The sequence below is a fragment of the Scomber scombrus genome, chromosome 12 (assembly GCF_963691925.1).
Source record: "Scomber scombrus chromosome 12, fScoSco1.1, whole genome shotgun sequence".
NCBI classification, from domain to species: Eukaryota; Metazoa; Chordata; class Actinopteri; order Scombriformes; family Scombridae; genus Scomber; species Scomber scombrus.
This window is the reverse complement of record NC_084981.1, coordinates 28443493-28459705: the sequence shown is the minus strand read 5'-3', so window position 1 is coordinate 28459705 and position 16213 is coordinate 28443493. Positions and strand designations below refer to the sequence as shown.

General features: G+C 35.7%; 2 protein-coding genes across 2 annotated transcripts; one reads left to right on the top strand and one right to left on the bottom strand.

Moving 5' to 3' along the window:
• The first annotated feature begins 527 nt into the window (after positions 1 to 527).
• On the top strand, positions 528 to 3802 carry LOC133991930 (immunoglobulin lambda-1 light chain-like). The gene is made up of 5 exons (XM_062430544.1): positions 528 to 633; positions 726 to 1049; positions 1474 to 1515; positions 3194 to 3502; positions 3621 to 3802. Exons 1-5 carry the CDS (start codon positions 591 to 593, stop codon positions 3800 to 3802), a joined length of 900 nt encoding a protein of 299 aa, XP_062286528.1. The 5' UTR covers positions 528 to 590.
• A 2927-nt stretch (positions 3803 to 6729) lies between these two features.
• On the bottom strand, positions 6730 to 11159 carry LOC133992037 (uncharacterized). The gene is given in 5 exon segments (XM_062430711.1): positions 6730 to 7086; positions 8036 to 8486; positions 10229 to 10270; positions 10687 to 11016; positions 11109 to 11159. Coding segments are annotated over 5 exon segments (993 nt in total). The 5' UTR covers positions 11152 to 11159; the 3' UTR covers positions 6730 to 6959.
• Positions 11160 to 16213: the final 5054 nt, after the last annotated feature.

Genomic DNA, 16213 nt, shown 5'->3' with positions numbered 1-16213 from the left:
CTCTTTATACACATTTGGGGCCATGAAAACAAAACTAGTAGTAGTAGAAGCAATGTGTTGTTGCAGCCACCAGAGGGCAGCAGTGTAAAGGTTTTATTACTGACAGCAGCAACACACAGCAGATAGAGGTAATGTAATATAAAGTGTAGAATGAGATGTAAACTATGGGTTTAAAGTGTCATAAAACGTCTGTACAACATTAATAATATATCATATAGTGTGTAAAGTCTATCATAAATATTATATAAAAGAAAGAGGCAAGTTACTTTTGGAAACAGCTGAACCAAATTTTGAGTTAATAAACATGAATAAAGATTTAGTTATTCCTAAACAGGCAGCATTTTCTCTTATTGTAGATTTTTCAATGTTAAAATTATAGTTGAATATTATTATTAGAATAATTAACACTAGACTATTTTTTCACTCAGCGGAAAACCACACAGCAGCAGCAGGGGCTGATGGGAGGTTTGACGACCTGTTAGAAACCCACGTGGCCCTCGTCTGATCTCACAGCTCGTCCTTGTTTGGCCTCAGCTGCATCAGAGCGCCACTTCTCCCCAGGTTCACCAGAGGAAACACCACTTCACAAAATGCTTTTCCTCCCAGCTGCTGCTCTGTGCTGTCTGTGTTCAGGTGAGTGTTTCCAGCCAATCAGGAGCCCACAAACTCAACCTTTAACAAACACTGTCACACTGACCTTCATCTGTGTGTCTGTTTCTCTACAGCGCTGGTTGCCATGGCAGCACAGCTGATTCAGGAGGATTTAACATTGACCAGGAGAGCTGGTGAAGCAGTCTCCTTCAGCTGTCGAGGAACTGACCAGTGTACCAGTTCAAATGTATACTGGTACCAGAAGAAAGACACAGAAACATTCACAAGGATTCTGGCCATTAGAAGGAGTGATGGTAGAGTAGAATATAAAGATTCTTACAATCATCCTCAGAAAGATGATTTCTCAGCTGCAAAGAAACAGAACAACTATGAGTTGCAGATCCAGACAGTTCAACTCTCGCATTTAGCCACCTACTACTGCTCCTGTTTGAAATCTGGCTCCCACAGTGAGAAATGATGCCTGCAGCCTGTACAAAAACCTACAGATGTCAAACAGTGTTACTGACAGGAAGAGAGCAGTAAACCACAGCCCAGGTCAAATCAATAATTGAATCCTCTGGGGACCGTGAACGTCTGAACAACATTTAATTAACAATCATTCCGTCATTTTATCCAGAATCAGATCCAATCCATCTGCACTTAAGTGGTGGACCGACCAACTGACTGACATTAGTATCCATATAGTCACACTGCTAATGTGGCTAAAATCAATAAAAGAAGAGACAGTCATGTTGATATGAAAATTAGACAAACACATCATGGAGATGAAAAATGATTCTGCTTAAAAATGTGGATTGGTTCACCTCAGCTGACACACTCAACAGCAGACAGGTTTTTGTACGAGTCATATTCACTGTGTAGACTACGTCTGGATCTTCGGCTCTGGGACTAAACTGTTTGTAGGTAAGTCTAAACTTTCATTTTCCTTCATTTGTTTTATTGAACAAGTTGAAAATGTGTTTGTAGTTTTAGTTTCTGTTGTTTCAGGCTTTACATGTTAGTTTTGTCATATTTAGTAGAGAATTCTTCATGCAGCCATTCTTACATAAAACAAATCAATAACTCCTGAAAAGAGCTTCAAATCTCACTGCACACCACAAGTTATTCTTTATTTATGCATCACATCAAAGTTTGTTTACAGCCAAAAAGTCTGATATCAGTAATGTTACAAATAAACAGGATTTAATCATCTCAGTGATTCAGCAGCAGCTGCTGTTTGTTAAAAACAAGATGATATATGATGTGAAACATCATTTAATAAATGTTCCTAAATGTCATTTTAGAAGCAAATAGTGATAAATATATTGTGTGTTAAATATACAGTATATATTTGTAACTGGTAAAATGTATCTCATGATAATTGTGTTTTTATGATGATAAATATGTCTTTTAGTAGAAAATATATTAATGCATGAAGGTAAAATAGATGAATGTTATTACAATAAATATAATTTAAAATTAAAGTGTATAATTGTAAATCTTAATACACATTTAATAAATGTAATTGGTAAATGAAATAAATGTGATGTCAAATATATAATATTAAGAATATTTTGAAATTATATAGTAGAAAATATAATACATAGGATAACATACATATTATAATTTGATTAAAATATATATCATCTTATATTTAATATATCTATAAATGTGTTAAATTTATATAACATTATATTTATTTGATAAATCTGAACATGTGTTAATTATATTTTATATAAAAGCTGAATTATTTAAAAAATATTGATGAATTGTGTGACTGATTAGATTAAAGTATATAGTGGTAAATATACTTCATATAAAACACTATAATATTTACAAATGTAATATGAATATAATATATTTTAAAAAAGTAATAAAACTATACTTTAAATTTTACAAAGACAAAAGTCATCATATTATATTATGTTGCATTATATTATATTTGACATATTTCTACATGTTGAGGTGATTGTGTTTTATATAAAACTTATAAATGTTTCATGAAAAAAAGAGAATCTATTAATATATTGATTCACTTTTAATTCAGTAAAGGATATAGTTGTAATTATATTTTATATAAAACACTATAATTATTAGAAAATGTATTTTATATGTGATTTCAATCATGTTTTTTAACAAATGAAAGAAATAATTAATTTTAAAGAGAAAACATTTTTTTTACATAGATAAATTATTACTATATGGTTGTAAATATATTTTAAATAAAACACTATAAACATGAAATGTAAAACAATATAATATAATAATGAAAAAATGTATTTTATATGAGGCTGTTATGTCATGATATATGTTCAGTTTTACAAATGTTATTATATTAGTAATTAATGTTGTGGTAAATATTGATAAAGAGTGGTACATTGTGTTTTAATCTTTCTATATGACATATGATGAGCTTCCATGATGCTTTAGTCTGATATGATTATTGATCCAGTGTCCAGTAGATGATGTTTGTGGTGTATTGATGAGTAGTTTAGTGATCATGTAGTTTCCAGGATCAGACTGAATGCAGTGCAGTGCTGTAAGCTGCTGTTGACTGTGTGAATGTGTGTCTGTGCTGCTTGTTGCTGCTGTCAAACTTCAGATGAGCAGGTAGTGAAGCCCGTGGTGAGCGTGTACCCAGCAGCATCCAGAGCCCACCTGGAGGGGAAGAGCTCCCTGCTGTGTCTGGCCTCAGCCATGTCTCCTCCTCTGGTCAAGTTCTCCTGGAAAAGACAGAAGAAGAACGGCTCGATGGAGGAGGTGACCTCTGCTGAGGGAGAGCAGCTGGAGCTCAGAGAGCCGGGACGCAGCGCCTCCATCCTGCTGCTCCATCAGCAAGAGAACAGCACATATAAATACAGCTGCTACGTCAAGCACGAGGGGGGCGAAGTGAGGGCCCAAACAGAACAAGGTAATGAAGGCTTGGTGACTGTGTTCAGCAGTGATTCAGCTTCATCTGGAGACGCTGTCAGAGAGAGCAGAGGAGCAGAGCGCTGACATTTTTTTTCTTCACTTTTTTTGTGTTTCAGAGGTTTTTGTTCCACCTCCGGCAGCTATACCACCTTTTGTCCCGTCTCAGTACCAGGTGCTGCTGCTCTGTGTGCTGTACACAGTGCTGATAGTGAAGAGTCTGGTGTACTGCTGTGGACTCTCTCTGCTGATGATCCTCAGAAACAAGGGACCGTCCACTAACTGCACACATGCTGACTGACTAACTGTCCTCCAGCTTTAACTTCTCACTGAAGTTTCTCACTGTTAAATACTGAAGATAAGGTTGACAACTGATCCTGAGGAATGTGAGGATCTCATTAGCTTTTTCTTTCAAACTAGTGACGCTAAGTATTGATTGTGGAGACAAACTGTTGACCAAGAGAAATGTAAAAAAAAAAAAAAGACATTGTTGCATTTGGGTGAAGTAAATAGTTGTCAGGACATTCCTTCAGATGCATATTTGGTAATCTGTATACAACTTCTTGAGCATACACATCTCTGTTATGTAGGTTAACTGCATAACATTGCATTAACATTCCCGTCCTTTGATGCTTTTTTCTAGCAACAATCCCATCTCCCTTTCTTCCTTCGACATGTAAAAAATTATGTAAACAACACAAGCATAAGCGTTAACAACAAACTCGTACGTCTAAATTTACCTTCCAAAATTTTAATAGGGGTTTGCTATAGTGATTTATCAAAACTTCATCAACTAGCCTTAGTCTGTATAGACACAACCTACTGGACAAAATAAATAAAACATTTAAAAATAAAAGACATATTGTTGCATTTATTTGAATTAAATCGTCGTCAGAAACATTCCTTCAGATGCATATTTGTTAACCTATAAACATCTTCTTGAGCATACACATCTCTGTTATGTACATAAGCTCTGCCTAGACTTCGCAATCCCTCTTCTGCACTAATATTCCCATCCTTTTATGCTTTTCTTTGGGCATTATCTAGCAACAATCCCATCTCCCTTTCTGCCTTCGACATTTAAAAGATTATGTAAACAACACAAGCATAAGCGTTGACAACATATTGTACATCTGAATTTACCTTCCAACATTGTGTATGAAATGTATAATATGAACATTAAACTGTTATGAGCATAACTTCATAAATTATGTAAATATGAGCAATGATCAAAAGATAACATGCTCAGCATTTTATTAATATTTTCATGTTTTAAATGTTATATAATGTTCAACATCATTATTCATTGTATTTTAATTTTTTTCTTAATCTGAAGTTGCACTTTGGTTTTTGCTTTAATGTCTGCTAAACACACTTTGCAACATATTTTCTGTTTCAATGAAGAACAAACTTAAAACCAGAAAAGTCAAACTGTAAATCATTTATTTGAACATTTTGAGATATTTTGTTAAGATTTCTTGTTTTTTCCCACCTCAGCTGATACAGCATCTTTATGGGAAAGCTGATTTTACTTAGAGATTCACACAGTATAGAAATAAATAAATATAATTGGTGAAAATAAACACTGTCATGTCTTACAAGAGTATTTTGTCATTTTCTTGCGCTCAGTGGAAAAAAGGTTTACAGGCAACAAGAGAAAAGAGCGACATAAATGACATAGAGGGAATTTCATGAGTGTACAGCAGCAGGTGTGTATCTGTTCTCGGTGGTTATTAGGACTCATAAAAAAAACTGTTGACAGCGAATCAACACTTCCTTTCCTGCAGCAGACGAGCCGTGTGGGTTTCTGCTCAGCAGCCTCCACACTGTTCACTGTGGTTTTTCACTTTAACAACACAATGACGGTTACAACCATCCACTCTGGTTAAACTATCGTTCCAGGAACTTCAGTGTGAACTCAGTGCTCGCTGTCTCAGGTTTTTATATTTGTGTTATTGATGTGTGAGAGAAGTAGCTCAAATCCTAAACTCAGAGCTGAGAAACTGACATGATTAAATAAAGGGAGACATTCAAACTCCTGCAGTCTGCTCAGCTCCCAAAGTCTGTACTGTGACTCATGGAAAAGAAACATTATAAAGAAAGCACAAATCCATTTTCATACTAATAACTCAATTTAAATCTCATGTTTTAATACCATACACAATGATATACACATGAAACAACATAAACATCAAATGTATGTTAAATAAAACCTTCTGCTAATTTTTAATGAACAGAGCAAATAAATGTTTTTCCTCTAAAATACAGATGTACATGTACAACCAACCAAGTTTCTTTAAAAATTCCATTAAAAAAAGAATAATTGTAATACTATTCATATTGTACATCCAAAAATATAGATGTTTAATAATTAATATGTATTGTTTGATTATATGGATTTTTATCATTAATAGTTGTATTACTTTCTTGTTGCTGTTTGTTTCATCATCAGTTTTATATGAAGTTGATTTTGCTAATAAAACAAACTCATTTTTTTTATTTGTGGTGTTTCTGAAATCTTTCAACTTCTTCTAAATTGCAGTTTTTACCACGGCACTGTCTCTGTGCAAAGTTTAAATTAAAACAACATCCCATGATTGTTATCATCAATCAGAACAGCAGAACACAAACCATAATGACACAGAAATAGAAACCACTGAGACAAACAAGTCATTTTTATACACTGAATGACTTTTGTATTCATGTCTGCTGTATAAATCTAAATACATTTAGTTTACTTATAAATGTTTTAAATGTAAATGCACCAAACAATTTTGTCTGGATAAAACTACAAGAGCTAATCAGTATTTTAGTGATTTAGAGAAAAAAATGAAATAAAATATTTAAACATACTTTTTTATTTTTTTCATTGTACATTCAGAAGTTACTCTATATTGTAAATGAACGAGAGCATCATAAGACTGAAATTAAGTTATATAATCAGTAACTGTTGAGACATTATTTGCAAATATTCTCTATATTTTTGGGGTATTATCACATCAAAATCAATACAGAGACACATTTAGAAGAAAAATCAACTAAAACAAATAACTTCATAAAACACAAACACTGTGATATTAAAGTTTATTGAGAATATCATAATTATGAATTAAAAAGAGAAAATCTAACATTGCAGAAAACATTCAACACAAAACAATAAACATAATAAAGGTTTGGAAAGAACTAAAAACTAAGTTATATTTTCTGTAATTTGATAGTTTTATAAGTTTAAAGCAGGAATCAAAAAATATGAGCTAAAGAAGTAACTGTTAAGGTAAATATAAATGTGTATATATGTATTTATATATTTAGCACAACTGTATCTAACTTGTACACAAAGAGAGAAAATGTAAAAACAACCACAACACGTCATAAGTGACATTTGTGAAGACTGATCAAAGTGATCAATGAGATGAATTGATGAGATGTGATGGTGAGAAAAGGCGAGCAGGAAACAGTCAGTCAGCATGTGTGCAGTTGGTGGACGGTCCCTTGTTTCTGAGGATCATCAGCAGAGAGAGTCCACAGCAGTACACCAGACTCTTCACTATCAGCACTGTGTACAGCACACAGAGCAGCTTCACCCTGCACTGAGACTGGAAGAGCACTGACACACACACACACACACACACACACACACACACACACACACACACACACACACACACAGGTCTGTTCAACTGTGGACATTTCATCACAATATCATCACATTTTCTTCACTATAACTTGGACTTTTCCACACGGGACGACCAGCTTTACATGAAGACAGGGGTCCACTACAGTTTGACTGACAGCTCAAAGGCCCTTATTAAATACAACAAGTCAGGGCCGCACCCATCTTTTTAGGGGCCCTGAACAGGATTTGATTTCCTGTTTTTGAGTTCAAATAACTTTTTAATCCACAATTAACTACAATTTATAACAATTAAAATCACTCAAGTATAAAACACACAGGTTACCATAGATTTGAAGTTTTTCCCACTTGAATGCAGAATAACTCCACAACAAGCTAACAAACTCATCTCTAACATATTATGGTGTGTGTGCTGTTTGCTGCTGGGCAGGTAGTGTACAGTGGGTTTATCAGGAAACAGCTGCTGCTGCTGCTGGAAACACTGAGACTGAACCAGACAGGAAATGTGCTGCAAAACCACAACTAGCAGCTAAAAGAGGCTCAAAAGCTCATTTAGTCATTAGATTCTTTCTCTGTATAAAACTATTGATTAGTGCAGCTTTAAGATATACTCCCTAAACTTGTTGTATCACCCTGAAAGCCTAAAATGTAGTGTCGCTCCCCTAAAAGGTGTTATTAGTCAGACTGTGCAGTGAAAGCTCTCTCAGTGGGACGTGTTGTGCTCTGGGACACTCTAACAGAATCAGGGAGTGTATGTTTAAATCCTTCAATGATGAGCAGAAAGTGAACAGACTGATATGCAACCCTAACTGCAGCAGGACATTGGAGCTGTCAGAGCATGCAGAGAGGCAGCAGGTGATCTTACAGTCAGCTTGCTGCAGAGCTGGCAGGTCTGCTGGCTCTCTCTCTGGAGGACAGGAGGCTGCTGCAGCTGGAACCTCTGAAACAGAAATGGAGTCAAATGTTTGGATTTGCAGTGAGAAATGTCAGTGGCTGTCTCATTGCAGCGGTGTAGGTCGGCTTTGCAGATGCAGCAAGCCTTCATTACCTGTTTGGGCCTCCACTTCGTCCCTCTCGTGCTTGACGTAGCAGCTGTATTTATATGTGCTGTTCTCTTGCTGATGGAGCAGCAGGATGGAGGCGCTGCGTCCCGGCTCTCTGAGCTCCAGCTGCTCTCCCTCAGCAGAGGTCACCTCCTCCAGCGGGCCGTTCTTCTTCTGTCTTTTCCAGGAGAACTGGACCAGAGGAGGAGACATGGCTGAGGCCAGACACAGCAGGGAGCTCTTCCCCTCCAGGTGGGCTCTGGATGCTGCTGGGTACACGCTCACCACGGGCTTCACTACCTGCTCATCTGAAGTTTGACAGCAGCAACAAGCAGCACAGACACACATTCACACAGTCAACAGCAGCTTACAGCACTGCACTGCATTCAGTCTGATCCTGGAAACTACATGATCACTAAACTACTCATCAATACACCACAAACATCATCTACTGGACACTGGATCAATAATCATATCAGACTAAAGCATCATGGAAGCTCATCATATGTCATATAGAAAGATTAAAAAACAACGTAGCACTCTTTATCAATATTTACCACAACATTAATTACTAATATCATAACATTTGTAAAACTGAACATATATCATGACATAACAGCCTCATATAAAATACATTTGTTCATGATTATAGTGTTTTATTTAAAATATATTTACAACCATATAGTTTAATAAATTCTAAGCAAATCAATTTATCAATAATTTTGATTATTTTCATGGGACTTTTATCTTTTCTTAAAATTTAATTTTTTCTCTTTAAATTGATTATTTTTTTCATTTGTTAAAAATTACATATAAAATACATTTTCTAATAATTATAGTGTTTTATATAAAATATAATTAATCAATTGTAAAATTTAACATATATCATGACATAACAGCCTCGTATAAAACAAATGTCTTAATAATTAAAGTGTTTTATATAAAATATAATTACCACTATATGCTTAATTCAATTAAAAAATAATCAATATATTAATATTTTCATTATTATATTATTTAGTTTAATATAAAACACAATCACCTTAACATGTAGAAATATGTCAAATATAATTTAATCAACATAATATAATATGATGACATTTGTCTTCGTAAAATTTAAAGTATAGTTTTATTACTTTGTTAAAATATATTATATTCATATAACATTTGTAGATGATTATAGTGTTTTATATGAAGTATATTTACCACCATATACTTAAATCTAATTAGTCACACAATTCATCAATATTGTTAAATATTTCAGCTTTTATATAAAATATAATTGTATATAAATTTAACACATTTATAGATATATTAAATATAAGATGATATATATTTTAATCAAATTATAATATGTATGTTATCTTATGTATTATATTTTCTACTATATAATTTCAAAATATTCTTAATATTATATATTTGACATCACATTTATTTCATTTCCCAATTACATTTATATTAGATGTGTATTAAGATTTACAATTATACACTTTAATTTTAAATTATATTTATTGTTATAACATTCATCTATTTTATCTTCATGCATTAATACATTTTCTACTAAAAGACATATATATCATCATAAAAACACAATTATCATGAGATACATTTTACCATTTACAAATATATACTGTATATTTAACACACAATATATTTATCACTATTTGCTTCTAAAATGACATTTAGGAACATTTATTAAATGATGTTTCACATCATATATCATCTTGTTTTTAACAAACAGCAGCTGCTGCTGAATCACTGAGATGATTAAATCCTGTTTATTTGTAACATTACTGATATCAGACTTTTTGGCTGTAAACAAACTTTGATGTGATGCATAAATAAAGAATAACTTGTGGTGTGCAGTGAGATTTGAAGCTCTTTTCAGGAGTTATTGATTTGTTTTATGTAAGAATGGCTGCATGAAGAATTCTCTACTAAATATGACAAAACTAACATGTAAAGCCTGAAGCAGCAGAAACTAAAACTACAAACACATTTTCAACTTGTTCAATTAAAAAACTGAAGGAAAATGAAAGTTTAGACTTACCTACAAACAGTTTAGTCCCAGAGCCGAATATCAAGACGTTGTCTACACAGTGAATATGACTCGTACAAAAACCTGTCTGCTGTTGAGTGTGTCAGCTGAGGTGAACCAATCCACATTTTTAAGCAGAATCATATTTAATCTCCATGATGTATTTGTCTAATGTTCATATCAACATGACTGTCTCTTCTTTTATTTGATTTTAGCCACATTAGCAGTGTGACTATATGGATACTAATGTCAGTCAGTTGGTCGGTCCACCACTTAAGTGCAGATGGATTTGATCTGATTCTGGATAAAAGGACGGATGGATTGTTGATTAAATGTTGTTCAGACGTTCACGGTCCCCAGAGGATTCAATTATTGATTTGACCTGGGCTGTGGTTTACTGCTCTCTTCCTGTCACTAACACTGTTTGACATCTGTAGGTTTTTGTACAGGCTGCAGGCATCATTTCTCACTGTGGGAGCCAGATTTCCAACAGCAGCAGTAGTAGGTGGCTGAATGTGAGAGTTGAACTGTCTGGATCTGCAACTCCCAGCCGTTCTGTTTATTTACAGCTGAGAAATCATCTTTCTGAGGATGATTGTAATAATTTTTTTCTACTGTACCACTACTCATGCGAATACGAAGAATCCTTGTGAATGTTTCTGTGTCTTTCTTCTGGTACCACCATACATATGAACCACTACACTGCTCAGTTCCTCGACAGCTGAAGGAGACTTTTCCACCAGCACTCTTGGTCAATGTTAAATCATCCTGAATCAGCTGTGCTGCCATGGCAACCAGCGCTGTAGAGAAACAGACACACAGATGAAGGTCAGTGTGACAGTGTTTGTCAAAGGTTGAGTTTGTGGGCTCCTGATTGGCTGGAAACACTCACCTGAACACAGACAGCACAGAGCAGCAGCTGGGAGGAAAAGCATTTTGTGAAGTGGTGTTTCCTCTGGTGAACCTGGGGAGAAGTGGCGCTCTGATGCAGCTGAGGCCAAACAAGGACGAGCTGTGAGATCAGACGAGGGCCACGTGGTTTCTAACAGGTCCTCAAACCTCCCATCAGCCCCTGCAGCGGACACATAAGGCTGCTGCTGCTGCTGTGTGGTTTTCCACTGAGTGAAAAAATAGTCTAGTGTAAATTATTTTAATAATAATATTCAACTATAATTTTAATATTGCAAAATCTACAATAAGAGAAAATGCTGCCTGTTTAGGAATAATTAAATCTTTAATCATGTTCATTAAATCAAAGTTTGGTATAAATTGCAACCTGCAGCAGTCTACATGTTCAGCTGTTTCCAAAAGTAACTCTGCCTCTTTTTATTATATAATATTTATGATAGACTTTACACATTAAATTATATATTATTAATATTGTTCAGACGTTTTATGACACTTTAAACCTATAGTTTACATCTCATTCTACACTTTATATTACATTACCTCTATCTGCTGTGTGCTGCTGCTGTCAGTAATAAAACCTTTACACTGCTGCCCTCTGGTGGCTGCAACAACACATTGCTTCTACTTCTACTAGTCTCTTTATAGTTTGTTTTCATGGCCCCAAATGTGTAAAAAGAGTATAAATGTCTTATATATGTGTATTTATATATCATGTGTACAGTAAAACTGAGAGTTGACCCATAGAGTTGATGTGTGATTCTTTTTTGTTGCAGAGGTTTTGTAAGGTCATCATTGGACTCTGGGATGATGAGGATGATGATGATGATGATGATGATGATGATGATGATGATGATGATGATGATGATGATGATGATGATGATGATGTCCAAATACAAGCTCAAAAACTCGTTTCTGATGAGAGGGCATTCACCAGATGTCTTTGATCAGGAATTTGCAAAGGCATTTGAGAAAAAATAAATTAACCCTCCTGTTGTCCTAGAGTCAAGGAAGGAAGGAAGGGAGGAAGAAAGAAGTAAAGTAAAGAAGGGAGGAAGAAGGGAGGGAGGAATGAAGGATGGAAGGGAGGAAGAATAAAGTAAAGGAAAGGAAAGGAGAGAGGAAGGATGGAAGGAAGGGAGGAAGAAGGAAGGAAGGAAGGAAAGGAGGGAGGAAGGGAGGAAGAAGGAAGGAAAGGAAGAAAGGGAGGAAGAATGGAGGGAGGAAGGAAGGATGGATGGGAGGAAGAAGGAAGGAAAGGAGGGAGGAAGGAAGGAAGGAAGGAAGGAAGGAAGGAAGGAAGGAAGGAAGGGAGGAAGAAGGAAGGAAGGAAAGGAGGGAGGGAGGAAGGGAGGAAGAAGGAAGGAAAGGAAGGAAGGGGGAAGAAGGGAGGGAGGAAGGAAGAAGGAAGGAAGGAAGGAAGGAAGGAAGGAAGAAGGAAGCAAGGAAGGAAGGAGGAAGGAAAGGAGGGAGGAAGGAAGGAAAGAGGGAAGGAAGGAAGGAAGGAAGGAAGGAAGGAAGGAAGGAAGGAAGGAAGGAAGGAAGGAAGGAAGGAAGGAAGGAAGGAAGAAGGAAGCAAGGAAGGAGGAAGGAAGGAAGGAAGAACGAAGCAAGGAAGGAAGAAGGAAGGAAAGGAGGGAGGAAGGAAAGTGGGAAGGAAGGAAAGAAAGGAGGGAGGAAGAAGGAAGGAAAGGAGAGAGGAAGGAAGGAAGGAAAGGAGAGAGGAAGGAAGGAAGAGGACAAGACAAGAAGCAGAGGACCTCACTAAACCATCCAGAAATGAAGCTTAGCAAAAGTTCAGACAGGAAGACTTTTAATCTTTTTATATCCTCACATAGTTTTATTTCTCTTCTCTCTGTGATTCTGATCCCTCTCACAACTCATAATTTCCTTGCCGTCATTTCTGGGGCATCAATTAAGATGTCAGCTGTTTACATCACCTGGTCAAATCTAACCAATAGCACAGTGACACCTAAGAGGACAGTGCTTAATGTGGTGAGACACAATATGTAGCTTTAAATAAAGGTCTTAAATGATTGAACCCATTCAGTGCATCTTTAAATCTGGATTTTTACAGATGTTCAGTCCAGAAAAGGAAATAATGCACATGCACGACACTTTCTGCTTTCCTGAACAAAGATGATACCTGATCCATTATATGCACATCACAAATAATATTATTGTGTGTTTGAAAGCTATCAGTAAACTGAAGTGATGTTTTATAACTTTCCTTTCAAAAAAGTTTTTAACATATAGTCGACCACCAGATGTCACTGTTGGATCACTGAAGTACATCTATGAGCCAAATGCTTTTTGTTGGGCCCCCTGTTGGGACACCAGAGCTGAAATTATTATGTTTAATAAATTAGTTGATTCACAGAAAATTAATGGCAACAATTTTGATGATTCAAGTATTTCTTTAAAGTAAAAAAATGCCTCAATAAAAAATGTCAATATTCACTCAGTATTAAGCTGAATATATTTGGGTTTGTAACTGTTGGTCGGACAGTACTTACAGGACTCCTATGATGGAATAACACAACTTAACCCTTAGTTTTCTATGTGCAGTTTGATAAAGAATAACAAATGAGCTCAATATCAACTAAAACTATTAAAGACTTTGACACAGAGTCCCTTTTCAGTACCAGGTCCACAAGATGGAGACGATATTGTACTTCATGGTGGCAATAAATGAGGTGCGTGAGAAACAGAAATAGAGATCCACTTAAAATGTTCTGCAGTCACAGACGGTTGACGTCACTCTTTGTCATCAAATCAGCAAACTAAATAAAAAAAAACCCTTTTAAAGCTACACTTTATTTAATTTTCTGGACAAAATACAAACATCTTTCACCTTGTAAACTCTCACTAGTGGCTGACTATCTATGAACTGGTGAAGAGAGTTTTTCCCTTATTTCATCACCTGTCTTATCTCAGTTATGACTGATGGGTTTGTTCTGTTGAACTCTGACCACCTGAAAGCAGCGTGCTGGTAAAAAAAAAAAAGAGAAAAAAAAGAAAATTGGGCATTACATACAGCTGCTGCCACTTACATCATAACCTGCTTTCTTCATCCAAAAGATAGGGGCATGAGGCAGATGACTTACTCTGGCCTCATTCTCATTGACGCCTTTGTGATAAACGAGTTTAACAAGTCTGGTTACTCATTGACTTTAAAACACACACACACACACACACACACACACACACACACACACACACACACACACACACACACACACACACACACACACACACATACACAGCTCTAATCTCAAACTACATTGTCTATACAGAGTGAGAAAGAATGATAAGAATGTGCTGAAATACTGAAAAACTGTCAGTTGCAGAAATTCCTGCAAAAGTAAGGAAATATCATCCCAAGCATGCCATGATTTATATTTCATATCTTCAGCTCATAAGACCAAGAAGAAGCACTACAGTTATAGATACTCAATATACAAATATTTCATAAAGAATTCAACATCTGACTGACATTATGAAACTTCCTCTGAGTCAGACTTCACATGCAAAAGCAAACTAGAGGAAACTTATGAAATAATACAGATGCTACTTCATAAGTAATATTTCAAAGCAAATATTGAGATATAGACTCTTAAGTCGTGGACTGAAGTATTCTACTTATACTGTGTTGTGTGGATAAGATGTCACACCTCTCAGTTTGGATACAGCATGTTTTTGAGTCTATTTTACAAGCACAGCCCAAAAGAAACCCCAAAAAACTGCCAAACACAGACAGACAGACACTCTTTGACTCCATCAGTTCACTTTCTGCTTATCCAAGAAAGGACAAACATTGTGTCATATCACATGATCACAACCATAATATTTAGGTTTCATGTTGTGACTGGTCTTATTAAAAGTACATCATATATTGGGAGCAGCAAAATAAACAGCTATTATAGTTCAACTGTCACATGAATGTGAAGAAGGAAAAGAAAGTCTCATTGAGGCTGTGATGCTCATAACCCAAAAGAAAACAATGGAGGGACAGCTGTTACCTGATCCTAAACATTTATGTGGCAAAAATGTAAAAGGTAATCCTGAGGGTGGCGCTACACAAATTGTATTGTTGTACATAAACTCCATTTCAGCCCAATGTCCAGACTAAAACAGCATTCTTCTGAGTGTAGAAATCTTAAAAATCATTGGATGCAGGACTTAATTTAGCCTCAAATCTTCTGTGATCATTTTAAAATATGTCAATAAAGCCAAATACACAGTAGAGTAAAATGTCATTATCCTGCTGCTCGGAGGCCAATAGTATCGGATCTGAGCAGCGCCATCTTGAAAATTTCAGGTGCATGCCGGGAAAAATAAAAACGTACTACTTATATGAGCATCAGGAGGGGCATGAGGCGCCCTCCTGAACCTGTGAACCAATCAACCTGTCAATCACGACGTAGCCACGCCCTAATGCATACCCTGCTTTATCGTCACATATAAAATCAGGGAGGCCAAACTAGCGATTGAGACCATAAACACATTTTGAAAACGTTTACTGAGGTTAGAAATCAAGTGAGAAGTTGGTGAATTCTCCATTGACTTGTATAGAGACGGAAGTCCTTTTGACACCAAAACGGTCGCCCCCTGGTGGCCTTTTGATAGAATGCACTTTTAAGTTACTTCCACGTTGGCCTCATTTCAGAGGACCGTAACTCCCCGCCTGAATACAACAAAGGGAGGGGTATATTTTGTATTTCTCTTTATTATCCATTGTTTTTATTTACTTTATTTCTCCTATTTTATTTGCAATCCAACTGGACAGAGAGACTGTGAGACTGTAAAATGATGGGAAAAGTAAAAAAGACTAAAAGAGATAATGGATGAGGAATCTGATGGAAATTGATTTAAACCTGTGTGGTATCTACTTTTGGTCTACGTTTTGTTTATATAGGCTTTAAAAAAAGTTATTTATTTTCAAATGTATTGTTAATTTTTTTGCTTATTTATTTGTCTTTGCTTGTCTGTGTGCTGTGACGCATTACTGCAAAAATTGGCATGAAGTAAACACATTTATAGTACAATACATTTTCATAAAAGTGACGCGAGAGCATTCACTCCCCTCAT

Excerpts from the sequence above, each read along its gene's own strand:
- LOC133991930 (XM_062430544.1), top strand. The coding sequence starts at position 591 with ATGCTTTTCCTCCCAGCTGCTGCTCTGTGCTGTCTGTGTTCAG. Across the intron at positions 634-725 it reads TCTGTGCTGTCTGTGTTCAG|CGCTGGTTGCCATGGCAGCA; the intron begins GTGAGTGTTTCC and ends GTTTCTCTACAG. Across the intron at positions 3,503-3,620 it reads GAGGGCCCAAACAGAACAAG|AGGTTTTTGTTCCACCTCCG; the intron begins GTAATGAAGGCT and ends TTTGTGTTTCAG.